Consider the following 21,696-nt stretch of genomic DNA (forward strand, 5'->3'; position numbering starts at 1 on the left):
CTGGCGGTGATGGTTGCCCCGTCATGCACCAGCTACGGATCTAGGGCAGGACTCTCGGTGGTTGACCTCCTACAGCCTTACCTCGAGGGAGAGACCAAACAAAAGAAGCCAAACAAAAGGTAATATATGATGACAACCACAAAATTGCATGTTTCCTGAACTATTGTAAGAAAGAAAAAAAAAAGGTTACTTACACCTGACCCGTTTGTCTGTTTCTCCATCTAGATCTCATGACCCTTTAAGACCACCAACGTCGCAACAGAGGAAGTAATCTGGGCCTTAACTATTACATCTAATTACGGTTATTGCAGGAAAGTTTAGAAAGTTTATTTGACAGATAATTTGACGTCGTACTCAGCGAACCCTTTAAATGTGTTGTGATATTTCTTTATAGGGGAAAGTTAATGTATGAACCCCTGAGAAAATGAGGTGATACTTAATGACGAGGAGAGAGGGGTAGGGTGTGTTCTGAAAGCTCTCTCCGCCTCTGGATACACAAGTGACAACAAAGATAACTTCGAGAAATCTAATTTACCTTATATGAAGCGAAGTAAATTGTTAAGAGTACGGCCTCCATGTCACAGTGGTAGTCTTCTCCAGCAGCGGGTTAAGAGTGTTTGTTCTTCGCCGCTAGAGCACCAACCTTACGTGTTATGCTCCTCCCGATATTATATTCAATATTTACATCAACGCAGACTAAGTTTAGTTCAGGAAATTACCAGTTTTTCCTTGTACACTCAACTGTGAACAACATTAAAAACAATTCACTTTCAAGACTGGCATTTTACCCGTGAAGCTACGCCCACGGCTGTCAATTTTGTTCAAATGAAAACCCGCGCTGTGCCAAAGACAAACAATTTCTCTTCCAATAAAGACTAATTTACTTTCCTACACCATCACTTTCACTCCTGCATACTGCACCTTAATGCTCAACCCTGACTTCTACGAACTTGAGTCCAAATAGAGGAACGTTCGCCCTCCAGAAACACACTACCTACCCATGATGTAACAAACGTATACACCCGGTTCTCCCACATGACCACCACCTTCACAACTTCTCTGGGCTTGGGTTTCTTGATTTCGATAATTATCATAACTTTTTCCCTTTAGCTGATGATATGAGCACGATTTATACGGGCTTATTTTAGTGACGAGAATCGATGGTGTTGAAAATGACGTTTAGACTGCCCTGAGATATGTTCAATCTAATGTAGGTTTATTTAAGTGATATTCTTGACCGCCCAAGTATGAATCAACAGATATTTTCCACATCATTAATATCACTAAACTTAGATATTGTATTACAGTATCTTCACAAAACTCTATATCACTTGAGTAATTTTTTCCAAGACGTTATTTATTTATCCATAATCTTTACTTAATTAATTTGACCAATACTGTAAACACACGCTATGGCTGGGATACAGACCTATGTTACTTCACCCAGTTATTTTATATTTCACCATTTATCTTTATTACGTTTAACTCTACCACAAGAATCTCTGGTTGATACTTGGCAAGGCTTGTGGTAAACAGTTTTGTATAAGGAAATACTTAAATTTAATGATGAGAGTAATGTTCTTTGGTCGTATTTCTTAAAGGCTAGTAGGCTGATTATGTTTCGTGACTAAATATTTAAGAATCCTATAATTTGTGCATCTAATCTACAACACAAAGCGAATGTTCATATTTATCACCAGTTTGGGGAAAGAAATTACAGCATTTTCGAGAGGTATTTCCTTAATGTTGATTTTGTATCATAACTGATGCTTAGTGATTATTTCAGTTACAGTAACGTTTCAGTGTAGAGTTTGAGTGTTACTATTGTTCTTGGAATTATGTGTACCAGTTACGTGTTTTTTAATTCCTTTAGAAAAAATATTCATCGTGAGAACCTTTGAGCATCTAGACCTTGTGCCAGTGGACATTAGCGGCAGGGCTGTTTGGTCAGCCTCACGTCATGGTTGTCAGGAAGCCACGGGCGGGTTTAATCACCGTGGTGGGAACGCGCGCTGGAATGTTCACCAACACCAGAATGTCATCTGTTGATGTCAGCCTTCCCCACCATTTATTTGCTCACCGACATTAACATACTGTACATGTGATAGACCAAAATAATGTTCCCTGTATAAAGTCTCTACTTTTATCAGTTCCACAACTTATTATTTAATTAGATCAACATTCAAGTTAAACCTTGTAATTCCTTTTGTAACTAGCGCTTATGCAGATCTTATGACTCCTATATTCACGGGAATAAAAACAGCCGCAAACGAATCAAGTTACTAATATGCATAATAGTGTTATGTTGTAGTGAACACAGCAACACTTGTTGCGATCTAAACGAATTAAACGTGGATGAGCCGCCATTATGCTGCCTGAGTGGCCTGGAGAGCACTGGTGGGCCCAGGCGAGAGTTTCCTGCGTCCACCACCAAAAAGTGGACCTCGAAAGTAGGTCGCCAAGCCAAGGTGCCTAGCAATTAGCAGCCTTTACTGAACCAAACATAGGTAGCTATATAGCTACTCCACATATATTAATCTAAACCTTTCAAACCTATAACAGAGAAACTTAGGGGAATTGTTTTTGTTCGGAAAAATAACGTAACTGAGAGTGATTCTTGAGATGTAGGGCAGTAGGAGCCACCCAGCCGCAGCTAGTGCGCTCCACTGCCGCCAGTGGTGTGACCTGTCTGTCTGGATGCCATTGCGCGCGAAATGCAAAGGAAGATTCTTTATACACTATTAGAGCCAGGGGTATGTGTGCACCCACCTAGGCTACTGAGAACACCAAAATATATTTAGTATCTAGACAGGTTAGTGTAACAGGAAGTGAGGACCACTATAGTACGGACCAGGTGAGTACTATACATTACATGGCTAAGTAATGATCTGGGGAGGAGGATGACGGCAGCACCTTTTCACATGGTAAGACTGTAGGGAACACAGGTCAAACGCATCACCGAGAAGTGTCAACACCAACTCAACAAGGGGCAGAGTGGGACCATCTAAGGAGAATGAGATGGCAATGAAGTATTTGGAGAGCCTTTTCAGGTATGGTGGAAATTAAGATATACTTCTGTTCCATCCTTACCACGGGACACATCATCTCAACCTTTCATGGATTCGCCAATTTGATGCAACTGGATATGTCTTAAGCACACTACATAAACTACTAAGAGTCACCACGTACTCATGAGTCACACGTGATGACCCTGTTATCCATTCAGACTCATCATCTATAATGCCACTATGGTACCACACGTGCTAGAGGATGAGAAGAGACGATGCTAGAAGTCACAAGTTCAAGTTATATGAGACATTCCATAATTATTAAGTATTTTACGTTTGATCTGGTTCCCAATTTTCTTTTGCTCGTTATTCTCTTTTTTTTTCTTCTTCCTGGCAACAAAAAAACCAACTTCCCTCATTTTTATTAATCAAAGGAAAATCTTGACCATGCATAAGTTGTACTCGTATACGTCAAAAGTCTACGGCGTTTCTCTGGCATATTTTAGAGAACAGGTTAAGTTAGGTTAATCTTTAGGGGAAATAAGCTGGGGTAAAGATACTTCATGTGATTCGCCATTCTATAAGACTAAACAAGAAATGTTGAATTCACACAACTTAAAATACACAGATAATATCAGAAAAAAAATAACGATTCACTATTGCAAAAAATGGCTTCAGTAGGTTGGGAGTGAGAGGGCTCGATCACCCTTCTCTCTCGCTGCTACATCGTCGACTGGTCAATAACACGCAGGACATTTGGCAACACGTTTATTAGGAAAAAAAGATGATATAAACCCTGGTAAAATACACAGTAGGATTGTCCAAGAGGAGCCGAGGAAGAGACTTAAATATACCGCTTTGCCTTTTACATATTTATTTGTTTACATATTTCACCGGAGATCAATAAACATTTCCTCGTCTCATCTCTCACATTCTCAATCGATTTTATGATCTATGGTGTTTTAAAATATCACCGTTTTATATCCAACTGTTATGCTATTGATTAGTTGCTTCTGATGTCACGTTCTGATTGACTTAACTTATGGAAATCAGGAAATCAATGTGTAATAAAACGTTAATAAAAATGTAAGCAGTGAGTGCAGTATAATAGGGAGATGTGTGTATACTCTTATAATCACCGCTATGTCCCACCGAAATACCCTAAGCCAGTTATCTTATTTAAGTTTCGTTTGTTCATTCTGGGTTTTGAATAATGATATAACTCCGTCTATACTGTATCGCCCACTGCTATACAACTGAACGAGATTACTCCCAAAAATAACCACACATATATGAGTTAAATAATTTACTTGCTGAAAGGTGCGATGCTCAACGATGCCTGGTAACACTGACTCAAACACTAACTCTGGCTGGTGACGACGCGGGATCTCAGTACTATATGCTATGGCACTATTGTCACTGAAAATAGATATCTTAACATAAAACATAAGATACAATTCAGATAATGTTATGGTGTTTTTGCAATTTTAATCAACAGTACCCAACAGCCTAGTAAAAAAAACACGATCTAACTGAATAAACTAATTAAGTATTTAAGTGGCATTTAAAGTGTGCAAGAGCCTTTCTATTTCTCATAAATTTCGCTGTTTGACGTTATCGTGAGTCTTGTGATATGAAACCTCTACTTCTGATATGTTAAAAGAAAGAATATTTTAACAGATTTACATATTTACCGCATGCGCGTGATTTAAACTACCGATTATATTGTTTGAGGCTGAGCTGGTAGATTATATTTATATATATATATATATATATATATATATATATATCAGTCTCCTGGTAAATGTGGTTATTTTTTTATAAGTAAATATAGGGGTTAAATAAACAGAAGAAAAATGTACTAAATATTTGCACATATTAAACAATTCACGTATTACCAATGACATTATTTAATTAAGAGGATAAATCAAGAGTTCACAGCGCAATTTTTGTTTTGGGGATCTAGTTTGTTGATAAGTGTAGATGAAAATTTTATATTGTGACTTTGGGCCTAAAATTCAGTGTAATTCCAACTTTGAACCTCTGGATTTAAATAAAATTAATTTGTTCGAAGTTATTATGACAATGAATTTTAGGCCCATAGACAAATTGTATTATAAATGTTCGTTTAACACGCATAGGCCTAGACCCAAAGGTTTCAAAACAGTATTGTGCCTACCTTTAACCCCTGATTTGACCTCTTCTGTGATTTTACTGTGTGTTGACAATTCACGAACACAGTAAAGGCAGTAATTACTGGAAGATCACAAATCATTCAACACAAATATACTGTGGAATCGTACAGGTAGTTTTCAATGAATCATGAGTAATATAACAATGAAAAATGTAACTAAGGACACTAAAATATCTCTATGCTGTATATGACATTACAAGCATACAAAAATTTCAAACCATTTCTTATACATGTCTTTTCTTTCCTAATATATTACTGTAAATTCTTCTCTAGTTATCCACCCAGGTGAAAGAAAACGAGTCTGCCTGACAGCAACACATACGCTCCATAGAAAATGGTCACAAGCCACGGTAGTCTCAAAAGAAAACTTGGATTAATTATTTTTTTATATCATGTCGCCTTCTGCTAAAACGAAAGGTTCTCTATACCGGACACCTGAGAGTAAGGATGTGAAGGAAACTATATTACTTTTTTTTAACCTTTCATATCGGGGATTTTTTTTCGAAAGCTTTTCACAAGAACAAAATACAGAGGAGTGAATTTTGCCCATAGCTCATTCAGGAGGCAAGAGTGACCACACACACACACGCGCCCCTTACCTCCCACACATTATACGAGTTAATGTACAGTCTTTGCACAGATCATACACTTGTAATATCTAGTAGAGAACACTGGAGGAATGAGAATCAACATTATATCTCTATGTATATACTATATATATTATATATACTGTATATTTATATATATATTTCTTCACTTTCAAATGGGACGCTTATGCAAGACTCTAAGGTATGTATATTAGATATACATACATGTATATTTATATAGAATAGCCCTGTACAAGTATCTTATGGTCTAGAGAATATCTTTTCCCCCATTTGTAAGGCATTATGACACATTAAGGTCAAGGGTTCTTACTCCCTATCTCCTGACAGTTGGGCATCATTCAAGTTGAAGGAAAACGTTTTGCCATCACCACATCATTCAGCGGATCACGGCTAAAAAAGGTCAAATCTTCTCGTGTTACTCAGGGCTCAGAGGAGGAGTGGCGCCATCACAGTGGTACCTGTACGAGGTTATTAATTAGTGTGATGAAATGGCTGGTGTTTTGAATATTTTACTAACACGAATATAAATTTTGCTCTTGATCAAAATTTTTAATATATATTTCAAAACTTCAAATAGTTTATGATTCGTAAGTAGTCGACGGAGAGAAGAATTAGAGAGGGTAGATGTGTTAACTTAATACAGAACCAGATGACCTTTTTCGGCAGTGAACCTTGACCTAATAAAACTCATTAATATGAACCCTGACATATACGGATTAGGAGGCACTGAAGAGGCAAGGAAAATACACACACAATACATAATACACTATACGTAATACATTATGAATGACACAGGCCTGTGGTCAAGATAATCTCTACCTTGAATAAAGCTTCACTAAGGCTCAGCATATCTGCATATCAAATGGAAATACACAGATTATGGACATATATGAATTTATACTTTCTGGCCTACAAGCTTTCAGAACTTTTGACGGCCATCTTCAGAAAGAAAAGCTCTTTCAGAAATGCTTGTTCACTGGCCAATCAGTATTTATTTTTGTTGTTGTTTCTGAAGAACACCACCCAACTACTATACACTGACTGAAGGATGCAGTATTCATTTGATTCGAGAGTCAGTTTACAAAGACACACACAGTGACAACAGCACAGTATATACACCAGTTGAAGAGAAACTTTGTTGGAACATTACTCGTGGGTTGAAAACACTTGGGTTAAACATATATACTTGTATAAACATTTTTAGGGGGGAACTATAAACATCTGTCAATATATTCATCCAGTCACCCGCAGACTCACAGAGACTTTACAGGTAATATATATATTTTTTTTTCAGGTGTTACTAAGCTAAATATCTACAGTCAGCAGAAGGAGTCTCACAGGCTCTTATGACTGACTGGCCACTGAGAGAAGGACGGGGCTGATCCTTCTCACTAGCCAGTCAAGCACAATTTGGCAAACGTCCATCTCTGAACACAAATTTGGACTAGCAAGACCTATTAAGCTACGGTAGATAAGTTGAATTTTATCACTAGTGGGATATTTCACCCTTAACTAAACAGACCAACATCTTTAACACTCTAAGAGACACATGCTCTTAGTTTAGCACAGTTCATATCCCACAACAGTAATGAAGAAGTGTTTAAAGGAGGAGAGGAAAAGGGGGAGGGGGGACTCGGAACTCTCTTCACCAAGTCATTATATAGAGAAAATCTATCTCAAGAAATCTATAATGCTTTTCATGGTACTTCAAATGTTTTCTAAATGCACTGCACCATTCATTATCCACTGTTGACATTATAATTATTATCCCTTACCTAATGATGCTCAGAAAAAGTGTGATATAATTTCCATAATCACCGTAAAGATGTTCTATAATCATACTGACTGGGATGAAATTATACCATAGCCTGACACATTGTATTAAATATATAAATCTGTTAAAGACATGAGGCAGATATATGCTTTGGTAAACATATTCATAATACTAATGTCCATAAATTTCACGAGATCTGATTGTGCTTATGTGTATCTGTCTAACTGTGATTACCAGAATGTGTGTGATTGATTGGAAATGCAGAATTACAGTAGATGTGGTCATGTGTAAATACAACTCATGTAGAATGATCCATTGAATGTTAAATCTATAAAATATTATTAAAAAAAGTCATTCAAAATATATTTAACAGTCTTCCAAAAAGGGGGGGGGCAGCAGATACAGTGTCTTAAATTGTCTTGTAAAAACTGACAATGTCCACTAAAGTTTGTACCATATCATCCAACAGCTGATGATAATAATAAATTAATTCTATAATACCATAAGGCAATTCTTCCATGAAGCTCTGTCACACTTTATACAAAAATAATTCAAAATAAGACCAGAGCCTCCGAACGTTCCAATACTGTATAAGCTTGACCAGATATCTTTCTCCTGTGGATCAGCTTAGAATCACCTCTTCAGCCAACTCATTCACATCAAACTAATATCTTCTTAATATCATGTGAAATATACAAAATATATATGATCTATTTTTAAAACCGAATTTTACACCTACAGTAATAATAAAAAAAATATAAATATACTGAAATAATATTCGTTTCCTCAGGGGTTCAAAGATGATAAGGTATTGTTTTTATTGGAATCTTTATGTGTATATGATGTTTGAATGGTTATTGTGTCTATGGGCCTGAGATTTTTTTTAGGCCTACAGATACACAATTAACATCTTGCTTACACATATACAGGAACAAAATATATCATGTCACCTTTGCTCACCTGAAACGAACTTTTTTGTAAAACTTGTGTCGTAATTAGTGTTTCAGGTAACCATTTAATTCTATTGTTATTGTTTTATTTTACAAGCTATCATTACCAACATCACGAGAAACAATAAAATATGAAGGTAAGAGTCAAGTCATTTGGGTTAAATTTTTTTGGAGTACTTACATTATAATCTCAAGAGACAACCCGTTTACAATGGTTAGGTCACATATTTATACCAGATAAAGATTCAAATTGGTATCATCATTCGATTTCCTTAAGTTTTCTGTGTTTTGGGTATATTTCAGTATAACTAGTAGTAATTGATACGCTAATTATTACAGTGACCACATTCATAAAACCCCAAGGTCGCTTAATTAACTAACAGGTTGTATTAAAACTTATTCACTTCAACAAAAAATTAAGAGGAGAGGAATGAATGTGACGTATACATACACTAGTCTTCACATGATATAATGAGTAACACATAAAAGATACATTACATGATAACGGAAGTTGTTACTCAAGTACAGTATTACACTCATTCCATTATGGGTAAATTCTGCTGAGTATGACCTTATCCAACAACGTTATGCTTTGGTCCGTCTCCAGCTGTACATTATACTATTAAAAAGTATCAATGAAAAGGTAAATATATTCCTGTGTATGATGTGTCACCTCAAGCCTCCATATTCTATACATTAAATACTATTAAATGCTTCCTGGTCCTCAGTTTATTATAATTCTTGCTATAAATTATAATATATATCTGTAGCCTATAAATAAATTGTTCCAACACTACCGGTAATTTATGGTGATTTGTGATTTATTTATTCTCCCTTGTGATCACCGAGTTGTTTTCCTTTCTTATTCTCAAATGTTTGTGTAGTCATTTCATAATAATAATAAACTATAGAGCACCATCAGCCCCCCTCCCTCCCCTCTACTGTACAGTGTAAACCTCAGCTGATCACGTCAACGGCTGTGCTCCGCCTCCACTTTTCTGTTTATTACTTGCATTACCATAGTTTTCCTTTATTTACCCTCTCTTTATTTCAGTGTTTATTGCTTATTCTTGTTTTATAAGTCACTTAATATCAAAAAATTAATCGCTGTTTTCATTCTTCCCTACTTGATCTAGTTTCATAATAATTTTCAATGTTTCGTTCTTCATTAATTTCAACCTAAGAACTGTTAGTGTCATTGCTGTTCTAACGTTGTTTTTCGCCGTTAACTGTTGTTTTATTTATGTTTGTCATTGCTGCTTCAGTCTTGTTCGCCAGCCACCACCTTACTTGCTGTTGAGTTGGTGCCAGCGGTCATGTCGACGGTCAGGGTACTGCAGAGCGTCGTACCAGTGACGCAGCTCAGAGCCTTTGCTGTCCTGCGATAACTGCAAACCACCTGGAAACACAAAAAAATTCTTACTAACACACGTACTCTCTATAAAACCAACTTAGTACATAAAATATCTGTACGTGGCATTTACCTTTTTATAATATGGAACGGGATAAAATTGGAGACCTACCAAAACAATAATAAATACTGATAATCTAGCCACTTACCAATAAAATCGTCACTACGTCCAACATCTTTGTCATAAACGCGAATATCTAAAAGTTTCTTCGGCAGTTCATTCCTGCGGACCTCAAACACAAACTCTTCATTAAATTCTGGATTGAGATTTTTCCATTTTATTGCGGTACGGTATTTCTTGTGTGTCGGGTCTGGTTTCAGTTGCCTGTAATAAAATCAAGTCGTCGTCGTAGTAGTAGTAATAGTAGTAGTAGTAGTAGTAGTAAATATATGCTAAAACTACAGAGAACATTTACAAATAAAATAATTTACAGTATGGTAATTAGTTTAATTAAGGGAATAGATAAACATTATGTCTGGTTACAAACACTTAAGACCTCCCCACCACACCAATAAGGAATAAACACAAGGAATTATAATGGACAGAGGAACATATTTTAAGGAATTACTGAATGTTGAATGTTCATAAGCTTTTAGAATTCTTTTTTCACAGTGAACATAACATAGCCAGTCAAGAGTGAAACTTATAATATGGCAACTTTAGGTTACACATACAACGTAAGATACAAGACGAAAGACGGGGGCGAACATACACTTTAACGTAGGGATCAGAGAAGCCATTGGAGTCCATGGAAGGGAGATGGGCACAGCGGACGATGCCGACAATAAGAGCGTTCCTCTGTGTGGCGTATTTCAGACTGAGTAGCACCTTTCCTCTCTCTGCTTCTCCCTTCACCTCGTCCTCCAAAAGCTGAAAATATTTATTACCCATGACAGTTTAATTTAGTCATTATAAAGATAAGATGAACTTTATATAGAAGCTAACATAGGTATAATGCATGTATTTAAAAGATTCACTACACGATAAGACATACTGAATACAAACATAATCTAGAATACTCACGTTGGCTCGCTTATCTAAACTGACCCTAATTCGTTTAGTTTCATGTGGGCGAACCTTTTTAAGAGCAACACGAGCCTCACCCAAGAAGTCACAGCCAAAACGATCCTCATCTGTGACAAGAAATTACTATCAACAGGCAAGGAAAACAGTCAACAGATACACGTTCTTGAGATTATCTTTAAAACTGTATGTACTCTATTGTATGTATAATAAACAGTGGTTAAAATATGCTTTTTTGATTAGCCATGTGTCTTACCAAGGATATTGAGGCGTAGAGTTTTCCGCGCCATATCCTGGTCAGAGATGCCATAGTATGTGAGCGTCTCGTTGAAGTCTGGGTTAATCGTCTTGGGTATCGTGCGCGTTCGTAACTTGTTGGACTGCCAGATGTATGAACCGTGAAAACATGTGAGAGGTTAAGTAATGTTTTTAGTATTACATTATTATTATTATTATTATTATTATTATTAAATTTCACCAAAAAAGATTGACATAAATTCCTCTGTTAACTAATGTTATATAATACAATTTACTTAATTTTTAACGTTGGTAAAAAAATATATATATATATTTTCCAACTAAAGAAGTGAAAAAACTGACGGACTAAAATAAATCCAAAAATATAGACATTCATTTGACTACCAATACTGTATAATAACCTTTACTTGGTCATAATTAAGTGCCTCGGGTCAGTGCCTCAAGAGTGCCACTTCGGGAGGGGTACTTACCTTGCTGGCGCCAGGTAGGAGGTGAAGTTTGACGTATGGGTCGGCCTGCTTACTGCTGCCGCTGTCTGCTGGCTTCAGGTTCTGTGGAAAAATAAAAACATTAGCATTACGCAGTATTATGATGTTACGGATAGACAGGCAGACAGACCGAGGCAGTGTAAGTATAAAGACAGTGGTTAACAGGTTACAAGTCGGGAATGTCTGTCTTTCCTCGAGTGTCTGGCGCTAAACAAGAGATTAAAATATAAGACACTAAGCACCATGGGATCAGCACACACACACACACACACACACACACACACACACACACACACACACACACACACACGTGGAGGAGATGGTGGGGAAAGAAGGAATGAAGGTTGATGTCCTGTATGAGTAGGAGGGAGAAAGGGAGATAAACGAGAGAGAAACAGAGAAGACGATAACTGATGGATGATGGAACAAAGGAGGAGGAGGAAGAGGAGATAAAAAGAATGCTTGAGGAGCGAATGAAAGGAAACATAATAAAAAAAAAGAGGAGTAGAAAGAAATATTTGATGTAAGAGTGATTAATGAACAGAGAGAGAGAGAGAGAGAGAGAGAGAGAGAGAGAGAGAGAGAGGTTTGTGTGTATATGCTTATGAGTATGTGTATCTGCGTGTGTGTGTGTGTGTGTGTGTGTGTAGAGGAGATGAGAGGTGTACCCAGCAGGTGTCCAGACAAGTATCGGTTCTCTATACAACATCTGCATGACTGTCTCTCTCTCTCTCTCTCCCTTCCTCATGGTCTGATCTGTATGTGTGTGTGTGGTGGAATCCGTTACATGTGTTGTGTGTCCTGTCCTGACCTGTCCATCATCCAGCGCCTACACCCTCCAACAACACCCTCCAACAACACCCACCTACACCCTTCAACACTCTTTAATATCACTTACCTACACCCTCCATCACCACCCACTTACACCCTCCAACACCCTCCAACACCACCCACCTACACCCTCCACCACCATCCAATAAGTATCGTAGCATCAACCACTATCCTCAACCATTCACTAGGCACAATCACCCACTACAATCAAGTGACCGCGTAGCAACTAACACCTATAATCAGGCAGGTACAGACGTATTGAATAAATTAACAAACTCATTAACTAACCTAACCTAAACTATCAATAAACTAGTAACAACAAATCTAGGAACACAGCAACACACTAGATAATACCTAAACTAGCAAAAACACACTAGTAATATAACAAGTTTAGCAACAGTGGTGGGGAAAAAAAGTCTAATTCGTGGTACCAAAACTTACCATGAAACATTGTTATTATGGGCGGGTTTTTTTGGGGGGGGGGGGGGGGGAGGGGGAGGGGGAGGGCTGTGTTTAAGTCGGGGCCCAAATCTGCTGCACCAGACCTGAGTAAAAAGATTTCTTGGAGCGTGAGGAAGATGTCTCAAGGCGGCTTAATAAAATAAATGACCAATTCTTACCGTCCTTGTCATTTTTAAATTTTCACGGTGAAGGAATTTTGATGATGGGAGAGCGCCAGAAACAATCTCCAAGATATATATTATTATCACGAGATGTGTTATTAGTATGCTAGTTGAGGGGGGGGTAAGGTAGCTAGTACTAATATTTACTAGCGGCTGTTGACATTGGATACCTACTCATACACTCAGAGGTGCCGTTCAGTTTTGTGTAAGAAATTTTGTCTTTCCTTCCCAATATAATCTATCACAAGCAAGTTTTGGATCATATGACTATTATATTTATCTCTTCTCAGAAAATTCATGACGTGTGTAAAGGCTCTAGTTGTTATGAGGTCAAATTTGGCGCGTAGTAATACACCTCATGTGAACTCGCCCTAAAGAATCAGGTTTTGAGATTAGAATTTACGTCTGACGAGCTCTTAAAGGGGATATTTTTAGGAGTGGAGGTGTTTTAGTATCTTTTTTTTTCAAAGCAACGCACGTAAATAAACCACCTTCCTCTTTCCTCGTGAATATTTGTACCAGAGACCAACTCGACGGCAAACGCGGCGAAAGCTCCACACAAACTCCGCCAAGTGTTTACCAAGGGATCCTGCCGCTTGTCTGGTTGTTGCTGCGAGGTGGTCAACGCTGGCTACGACTGACAAATAATATGGTACAGGGACGTGGATTATCGTGGTAATTATAGATAAGGGGGTAGAGCTTGAAGGAAAGGAAAGGAGACACCTAAAACCCAACCCTCTGCAGTGAGTGTGGGTGACTTACCCTGGCCCCGTGCACGGTGCAGTGGAGCGCCTGGTTGTGGGAGTCATACAGGAGGGAAAACTCGACGGTGCCCATCTCTGCCGTACCTGTAGGGAGACACACCACCTGTTAACACCTGGTGACTCATTAGTGAAATTGTTATGACAATAAGCTGAGTTTTAGGTATTACTCGTAAATCATTTCGACTCAGAGGGACAATAAGTGACGGAAGTTCATTGCAGTGAGTCCATAATACACGTAGGTTATTAATTCTTCAACGAGGCTAACAACAGACACTTAAACAAGCGATATAAGCTGTAGGCAGGGTAATAGGATACGCCTACAGGACACATTATTTTATCCAACACTTCACACCATGAGAGCTGGAGTCCTTGGTGTTGGGGGAGGAGTGTGGGGCGGTGCGCTCCTCGGTGAACACGTCGTCAACACTGCTGCTGGTAGTCACTTCGTCCCGTGTCGACGACTCTCGTGATATTAGCGAGTCGCGTGAGTCCCGAGAACCTCTGGTGGGAGAGAGAGGCAGGGGGCAGCGTTAGGAGGAGAGTGACAGTAAAACTTAATTGTATGTCAACTAAGATCAGGATGAGGGTGTCAGAAGAAGGTGGAATGGGACAACACAAGTCAAGAATGAGTCATTAAAGTTAATGTGTGTCGGAGGTGAGTGTGACAACAGGTGTGTCTGTGTGTCCAGAGGTGTAAAGAATGTCAACGGGGGTGAAGTGTAACATCTTTACCATGTAGGATAAGTGTGTGGTGACTCACCTAGAGTCGCGTGAGTCACCAGTGTTCCTGGCTAGTCTAGGGTGCCGTCGGTCGTCGCTACTCTTGGAGGCCTCAGACTCCCGTCTGGAGCGGAACCCATTGACGGTGGGCGAGGACCCGCCTACGCCCCCCATGTTGGTGCTGCCGCTACTGCTACTGCTGCTTCTGTTAACGGGCAGGGGCGACGGGTGTGGGCTTCGAGGTGTGGCGGGGGTGGGCGTGACGATGGCAGAGGTGGAGTGGTGGTCGGTGATGCCCCCGGTGCCGGGCGTCCCCGGGGCGCTGCCGTCAACCTCCCCGTCTTCCCGGCTTTCTCGGCTGTGGTTGGGAGAGTCACTCACTGACGAGTTGGACCCCCGACCTGAGTCCCTCCACGCCACCCTGTGGGGAAGACCCAGTAAATGAGGGGAGGAACACAGAAAGAACAGAGAAGTGTGAAAAAAGGGAGAAATTACCAATAAAAAAAAGACAATCTCGTGTGTGTGTGTGTGTGTGTGTGTGTGTGTGTGTGCATACGCGCGTGTTATATGACAATAAAACACTCGACTTTTCCTTCACCATCTAAAGTCAGGTAGAAGAAGGAGGAAGAAAATGAGAAGAAATTAAGAAAAGGAGAAAGACTAAAGACTAAGAATGAGAAGATAAATTGAAAGCAAAGATGAAGGCAGAGACGTCAGTAAGAATACAATAAACCAAGAACAGTCCACTCAACACCAGCCTCGCCTCCAACACTTTACAACAACAAAAATACCAAGGAATTTAATTGGTAAATAATTCTCTTACACAGAAACTCTTGATCACCACGAGGACCTCCGGGGAACTGCTGCACCACTGCCCAGTTACCTTAATGAAACCAATTGTCACAACCCGAATATAATCACCCGCGAGAAAGGTCCAGGTCACGTTATATCTCACAAATACAGGGTGTCTCATAAGTAACTTTACCAATATATATTTTTTACTGAGGTTGGAGTCTTTGATGAGTCTTGTAGTCTTACCTGAGTAGCGGGGAGGGGGACCTATCGATTGCTTGGTCACGACGTAGCTCGGTGCGAGGACTCAGCTGGTGGGGGGAGGGGGAGTAGTAAGGGCTGAGGAGTAGCGACCCCACCTCCCCCCCTCCCCCTCCAGCACTCTCCCGACTCGGCGCCCGGCTCAGGTCACGCTGGGTCACCGCTGAAACAAGGGAACAATTTATTTAAAAAATAAATAAAATAAATAAAACAAACTAACAATAGGTGGGCTGTAGGTCCCGTCCCTAAGCAGCCCACAGTTAACACACCATGAACTTGTGTATAATATTCACCTTTTCATTCGATTTCCAAGAAAGATCCAACACGATAGCATAGACCCGAACAAAACCAATGAATCCAACAACCCACAATTGAAGGTGGATGTCATTGTGGATGTTGCTACGACACAGATAACTTGGATATGTTAAGAGATCTGGTTTGAGGTTTTTTTTTCTGGAGTGGAGTGGGGGGAAGAGGGAGGGGACGAGAGGGAATGGGAGTGGAGTGGAGGGGTAGGGAAAGGAGAGAAAAGAAGGGGGGATGGAGATTGGAGGTGGAGTGAGGAGAAGACATGGAAGAGAAAAAGTACCAGAGAGAGAGAGAGAGAGAGAGAGTAGGAGAGAGAGAGAGAGAGAGAGAGAGAGAGAGAGAGAGAGCATAAAGTCACTTCCCTGCATTTTGTCTGGTAAATCCACAGAAAACTATAATTCTGAGCTGCCGTCGTTGGGACCAATGAGCAAAGAGGATGGCCATCCTGCTGCTCCAGCTGGATCGTCTTTAAGCGGGAAAACTGTGAAACATTAAAAGGAGGGTTGGGGGAGGTGGGGGGGGGGAGGGGGGGAACTGGGAGGGGAGGAAGGGGCGTAGATGGTGTGAGGGGTTGACATACACACACAGAAACGGTTTATGTGACAGGAAAAAAGGAAGAGGAGAGCCAAAACAACAGAGAGAGAGAGAGAGACAGAGAGAGACAGACAGACAGACAGACACACGACCTATTCTCATATACAGCACTAAGGAAACACGATTAACAGAGGAATTCTTTTTTTTTTGTAAGTGCACTTCCTAATGTTTGCTTACCCCCTGTCTGGTGTTGAGGATAACCTATGACACTTCCACTACGTCTAGAAACACGAGTCTGCATTCATACTTCAAGGTTGACCCCCAAGATGACCTTTAAATAGTGCCACCGAGAGTCAGGAGGGAGAGGGAATAACATGTCTAGGAGTGGTCAAGTGCTGTTATAGTGTGCGTGTGTGTGTGTGTGTGTGTGTGTGTGTAGGGCCTATTGGTATGTGGCACTAACATGTACTATAGTGTGTGGTGATGGTGGTGATGATGGTGGTGATGATGATGATGATGATGATGATGATAATGGTGATGATTTATGGTATAACTATATTATTTCTATTATTATCATTACTACTACTACTACTCCTAATAATAATAATAACAACACTTACATAATTATCAAAGCTAAGTATTTCAGGCACTACAAGACTCAACCTAAAAAATAAAAAAATCATGAACCTGGAAAGCAAATATAGGAACCACAACCCTCCTTCCAAGACACAGATCACAGGGTGGGGGTTGGACGGGGTCGGGGTGGGGCTGGGGAGGGGTGGAGGTGTGGAGGGTAGGAAAGTAGGGGGTGGTGGGTGGGGTGGTGGGGGCTGCTACAACTTAATCCCGCGTGGGTAATGATTCAATTTAGTGAATTATTGAGAAAAACTTGAGCCGTAAAATTGCAGCTAACATATGAAGACGCTGGTATATTGCTCTTGTGTTTCCCTGAGTTCTTTCTTACAGTCACAGCTGCTTATAACTACTAATAACCCGCCATTAACGACGCCAGAGTGAAAGAGTAGATAATAATAATAATGTGTGTGTGTGTGTGCAGGAGGAGCTCTTTTACTGTGGAGGAGGTGCTAGTGTCGTCATAGTGTTACTGGTCTCGTCATAGTGTTACTGGTCTCGACATAGTGTTACTGGTCTCGTCATAGTGTTACTGGTCTCCTCATAGTGTTACTGGTCTCGTCATAGTGTTCGACCTTTAACTGTGGTCTTCATCTCTATCTTCTCGTGTCTCGTCTCTTCTATCGTAAAAAAAAAAAAAAAAATTACGATCAACACAATTTACTGACTCCCGATACTTAGAATTTACATAACATCCCCAACAAGTGAGCCATCCAGCCCCATTGACAGAGGTGAACAATGGTTTCAGGATCAAGTTAATGTTATATTATATTCCCCCGGTAAGGAAGTAAATCCCCAGTCCAGCTTGTTCTGCACGGCCCTCTGTCCTGTCGAGAGGGGTGAGGAGAGGGGATGGTGGAGAACAGGGAGTGGGGAGTGGGGATGGGGGAGGACAGGGAGTGGGGTACGTGACGCAACAGTGAGAAGGTTATACCACTGTCAAGGGAGGGGAGGGGAGGGGGGGAGGGGAGGGGCAGGGGGCAGGAAGACAGACACACGCCATAATGTCCAAACGCATATGCAGGAAAATGAGCCCCCCCCCTTTTAGCAAGACACACACACACACTCACACACACACATACACACACACACACACACACATACACACACACACACCTGCAGGGGGTCACACAACACAATACCTCAAAACAAAACTAAAAAGTAAAGTCATCTAGGAACGTCCCCTCTCCCCACCCCCTAAAAAAAAATCTTCTTATTTTAATCCTGGAGGCTGTGCTTGCGTTGGCTTTTTGGCGGACAGGCAAGTCTTTGTTACCTTTCATAATACCTAACCTGTTTTTTCCTACAAGACTTCTTTTTTTCCCCCTCTTCAAAAGAACGTAATCCCCCCTCAAAAAAATTCCTCTTCATAAGTCCTGTTTCACGTGTTTCCCCTCATGACAGGGAAATACGCTACTGGGTCTTGGTACAGTGTAGTGGTACCTTAAACTGATCTTCTTCTTCTTCTTCTTCTTCATCTTCTTCTTCTTCATCTTCTTCTTCTCCTCGAGGATGTCTTCGCATTGCTCCTTCATATACACCATCCAACCCTGTGTTAGTTTATCCAGTTACTACATTAAATATTCGTTTTTATTTATCCCCACTTTAGAATTCCCACTTTGGCCTCCACATTCATTTCCCTGGAATTTGTATCAGTTCCTTTGGTTCGTGGCACTTATTCCTGGTCTTTTTTGGCACTTATTCCTGCTCTTCTTGGCACTTACATAACTGGTAAATACTTGAGAGGAGGGGAAAAAACCGAGTAACATTTTGGTCGTGTTTACATATGTGTGGAGGGTGGGAGGGGAAAGATGACGCCACAGGGATTGATAAACACTTAAACGTTACGGAGGGGGAAGGGAGAGGGAGGGAAGGGGGAAGGGAGAGGGAGGGAAGGGGGAAGAGAGAGGGGGAAAGAGGGAAAGAGAGAGAGAGGGAGGGGGTCACAGCCTTTAAATGCTGTCACTTTGTTAGGTAATAGACAGTTATTTTTTTGCACGATGGGAATAGCATTTCTAACTAAGCCAATTTCTTTAGTTTTCCCTCCACCGTTCTCTGTGATGAGGAGGGAGGCTTATAAATATGACTCTTCTCTCACACTTTAAAATTTGCATCCAAAAGAACACTTAAACGCCGACCAATCACCCCATAAACCATTAATTAACAAGTACAGGGATCATCATTGAGAAAAATGTCATTAAAATCTTCCAAACGTCATTACGACCACTAATTACCGCAAGGCTTATCATAGAGCACGCTTCGGGGTAGACTCAACCGTTATCAATGCAAACACACTTTAACATAATAAATAATACGTGTGTCTTAATACCGTATCCTGTACTAACACTGGGCATTGAACAGACCGACTGCTGCAACACGAATGAAAGGTGAAATGAGAAATAGATAAATAAATAAATAAATAAATAAATAAATAAATAAATAAATAAATAATATATAATTAATAATAATAATAATAATAATAATAATAATAATAATAATAATAATAATAATAATAATAATATAAAAGAGGCTCAATTACTACAGTACGTGAGTTTAAATACAATTAGGTTAAGTTAGGGCAGATTAATGTGGTTAATCTTCAGGTGTATCGTACTGGGGATACACATTTTCCAGGTGATTTATTTTTTTCCGTCTTATTTAAAAATTTCCCAACGAGTTTTGGTACAGATTGACGTTAATTAATGTTGGTCTGGTCGTAAAAGGGGTGATTTAACGGCACTAATAAAAGCCGCGAAAATCGTAAACAAGAAACTCAAATCAACTTAACTACATCATTTACTGTAAGACTTTGCTAAAAATACCACACAACTTTGCCATTTTATACCTTGATACTATTTCTGCAAAGTCTGTATCTTTCATCAATATGTCATGGGTTCGAATCCCGCTTAGTCCGGACACATGTGAGAAGGGTGTGACTCTCGCTACCAAACACTGACTAGACCAATCTATGTGAAGCACCAGTCATATCGAACCTCGCCTAACCTAAACCTACTACTGCCACCATCAGCATCACGGAACCCACAGTGAGCTCTCTTTCTCTCACTCTCTCTCACTCTCTCACTCTCTCTCTCTCTCTCTCACTCTCTCTCTCACTCTCTCACTCTCTCACTCTCTCTCTTCTCTCACCAGATTCCTACTTCTTTTGGTGCTCGTGTTGAGGGACGGGTTTTATTACCTGCCATAGAGACAACGACAAAGGAAGGGGGAGGGAAGGTGGATGGGTAACAGTGGATGAGAGGGAAGGAAAAAAAGAAGTGATGGGATGGAGGATAAAGAAGGAAAGTGAAGGAAAACATAAAAGGAGGAAGTGGAGGAGGAGTAGGAATAGGGGAGGGTGGAAGAGGAAAGAGAAATTGGAAGAGTTGGTACTACTACTACCACTACCACTACTACTACTACTACTACTACTACTACGAAAAAAACGAAAAAAGAAGTAAAGAAAAAAAAGAAGAAGAAGAAGAAGAAGAAGGATGAGGATGAGGAAAAAGAAGAGAGGAAGAAAAAAAGGTAAAGTATATTTCCTTCAATTGGCAACATATATTATTTCTCAGCTCGTCACACAGGGGTAGAGGACAGGCCTGAAAGAGAGGGACATCAGGTGGTCAGATGTTGTGTATGGCGCGTCCTGAGAGTACTGTACTGAATGGTGGCCTTTCTGTTTGTGTACGGGAGCTGGGGTGAAAGAGGGGGGTGAGACGGGGGGAAGGTGGGGAGAAGGGAGGTGAGGGGTGTGTGGGGTGAGGGGTGGGGTGGGTTGAAGGGTGTGTGGGGTGGGGTGAGGGTGTGTGGGGTGGGGTGAGGAGTGTGTGGGGTGGGGTGAGGGGGGTGGGGTGAGGTGTGTGGGTGGGGTGGGGGTATGTGGGGTGGGGTGAGGGTGGTGTGGGGTGGGGAGTAGGATCGATATGTGAGTGAAGAATAAGTAGGGAAATGACTGAGAAGGAAGAGGAGGAGGAAATAAGCGGATAGACGGATAAATAAGAGTATTAAGGAGGGGAGGGGAGGAACAGAGAGAGAGAGAGAAGTGGAGGGAGGAACAGAGAGAGAGAGGGAAGCGGAGTAGTGGAGGGAGTGACTGAGAGCAGAGTGGGAGGGAGTGACAAAGAGGAGTAAGGGAGAGTGTCTCTGGTAAGGTAATGGTCACCCCTCTGCCGCTCGTTTGGTATCGTGTGGGATGCCAGCAATAATGTAACACGACTTTAACGATACCTAGAGGTGCACTAACTCAGGGTGTGTGGAGTGTATGGCACGGGGGAGTGAAGGGGAGGAGGAGATCTTGTTGGCTGACTGACGTCCCTAATCCCTCAACATAACAGAGAAATCCCACTGCTATGTTTTTGGGGGATTAGGTTAGGTTAGGTTAGGTTATGGTTAGGTTAGGTTAGGTTAGGTTAGGTTAGGTTATGGTTAGGCTAGGTTAGGTTAGGTTATGGTTATGGTTTGGTTAGGTTAGGTTAGGTTATGGTTAGGGTAGGTTACGGTTAGGTTATGGTTAT

General features: G+C 40.5%; 1 protein-coding gene across 1 annotated transcript in view; it reads right to left on the minus strand.

Annotated features, from left to right (window-relative positions):
* Window positions 1-3,235: 3,235 nt before the first annotated feature.
* Window positions 3,236-21,696, minus strand: part of LOC121860874 (rabphilin-3A-like) — a 46,100-nt gene continuing 27,639 nt past the window's right edge. Inside the window, exons 5-16 of the mRNA XM_042358238.1 lie at window positions 15,692-15,869; window positions 14,694-15,074; window positions 14,286-14,434; window positions 13,932-14,017; window positions 11,698-11,778; window positions 11,226-11,349; window positions 10,970-11,079; window positions 10,659-10,816; window positions 10,095-10,270; window positions 9,825-9,933; window positions 4,319-4,427; window positions 3,236-3,286 (exon numbers count right to left, since the gene is read on the minus strand). Coding sequence (XP_042214172.1) covers window positions 3,236-3,286; window positions 4,319-4,427; window positions 9,825-9,933; window positions 10,095-10,270; window positions 10,659-10,816; window positions 10,970-11,079; window positions 11,226-11,349; window positions 11,698-11,778; window positions 13,932-14,017; window positions 14,286-14,434; window positions 14,694-15,074; window positions 15,692-15,869 — 1,712 coding nt within the window. The remainder of the gene's footprint in view (window positions 3,287-4,318; window positions 4,428-9,824; window positions 9,934-10,094; window positions 10,271-10,658; window positions 10,817-10,969; window positions 11,080-11,225; window positions 11,350-11,697; window positions 11,779-13,931; window positions 14,018-14,285; window positions 14,435-14,693; window positions 15,075-15,691; window positions 15,870-21,696) is intronic.

This window comes from Homarus americanus, unplaced genomic scaffold (assembly GCF_018991925.1).
Source record: "Homarus americanus isolate GMGI-L3 unplaced genomic scaffold, GMGI_Hamer_2.0 scaffold52806, whole genome shotgun sequence".
Lineage (NCBI taxonomy): Eukaryota > Metazoa > Arthropoda > Malacostraca > Decapoda > Nephropidae > Homarus > Homarus americanus.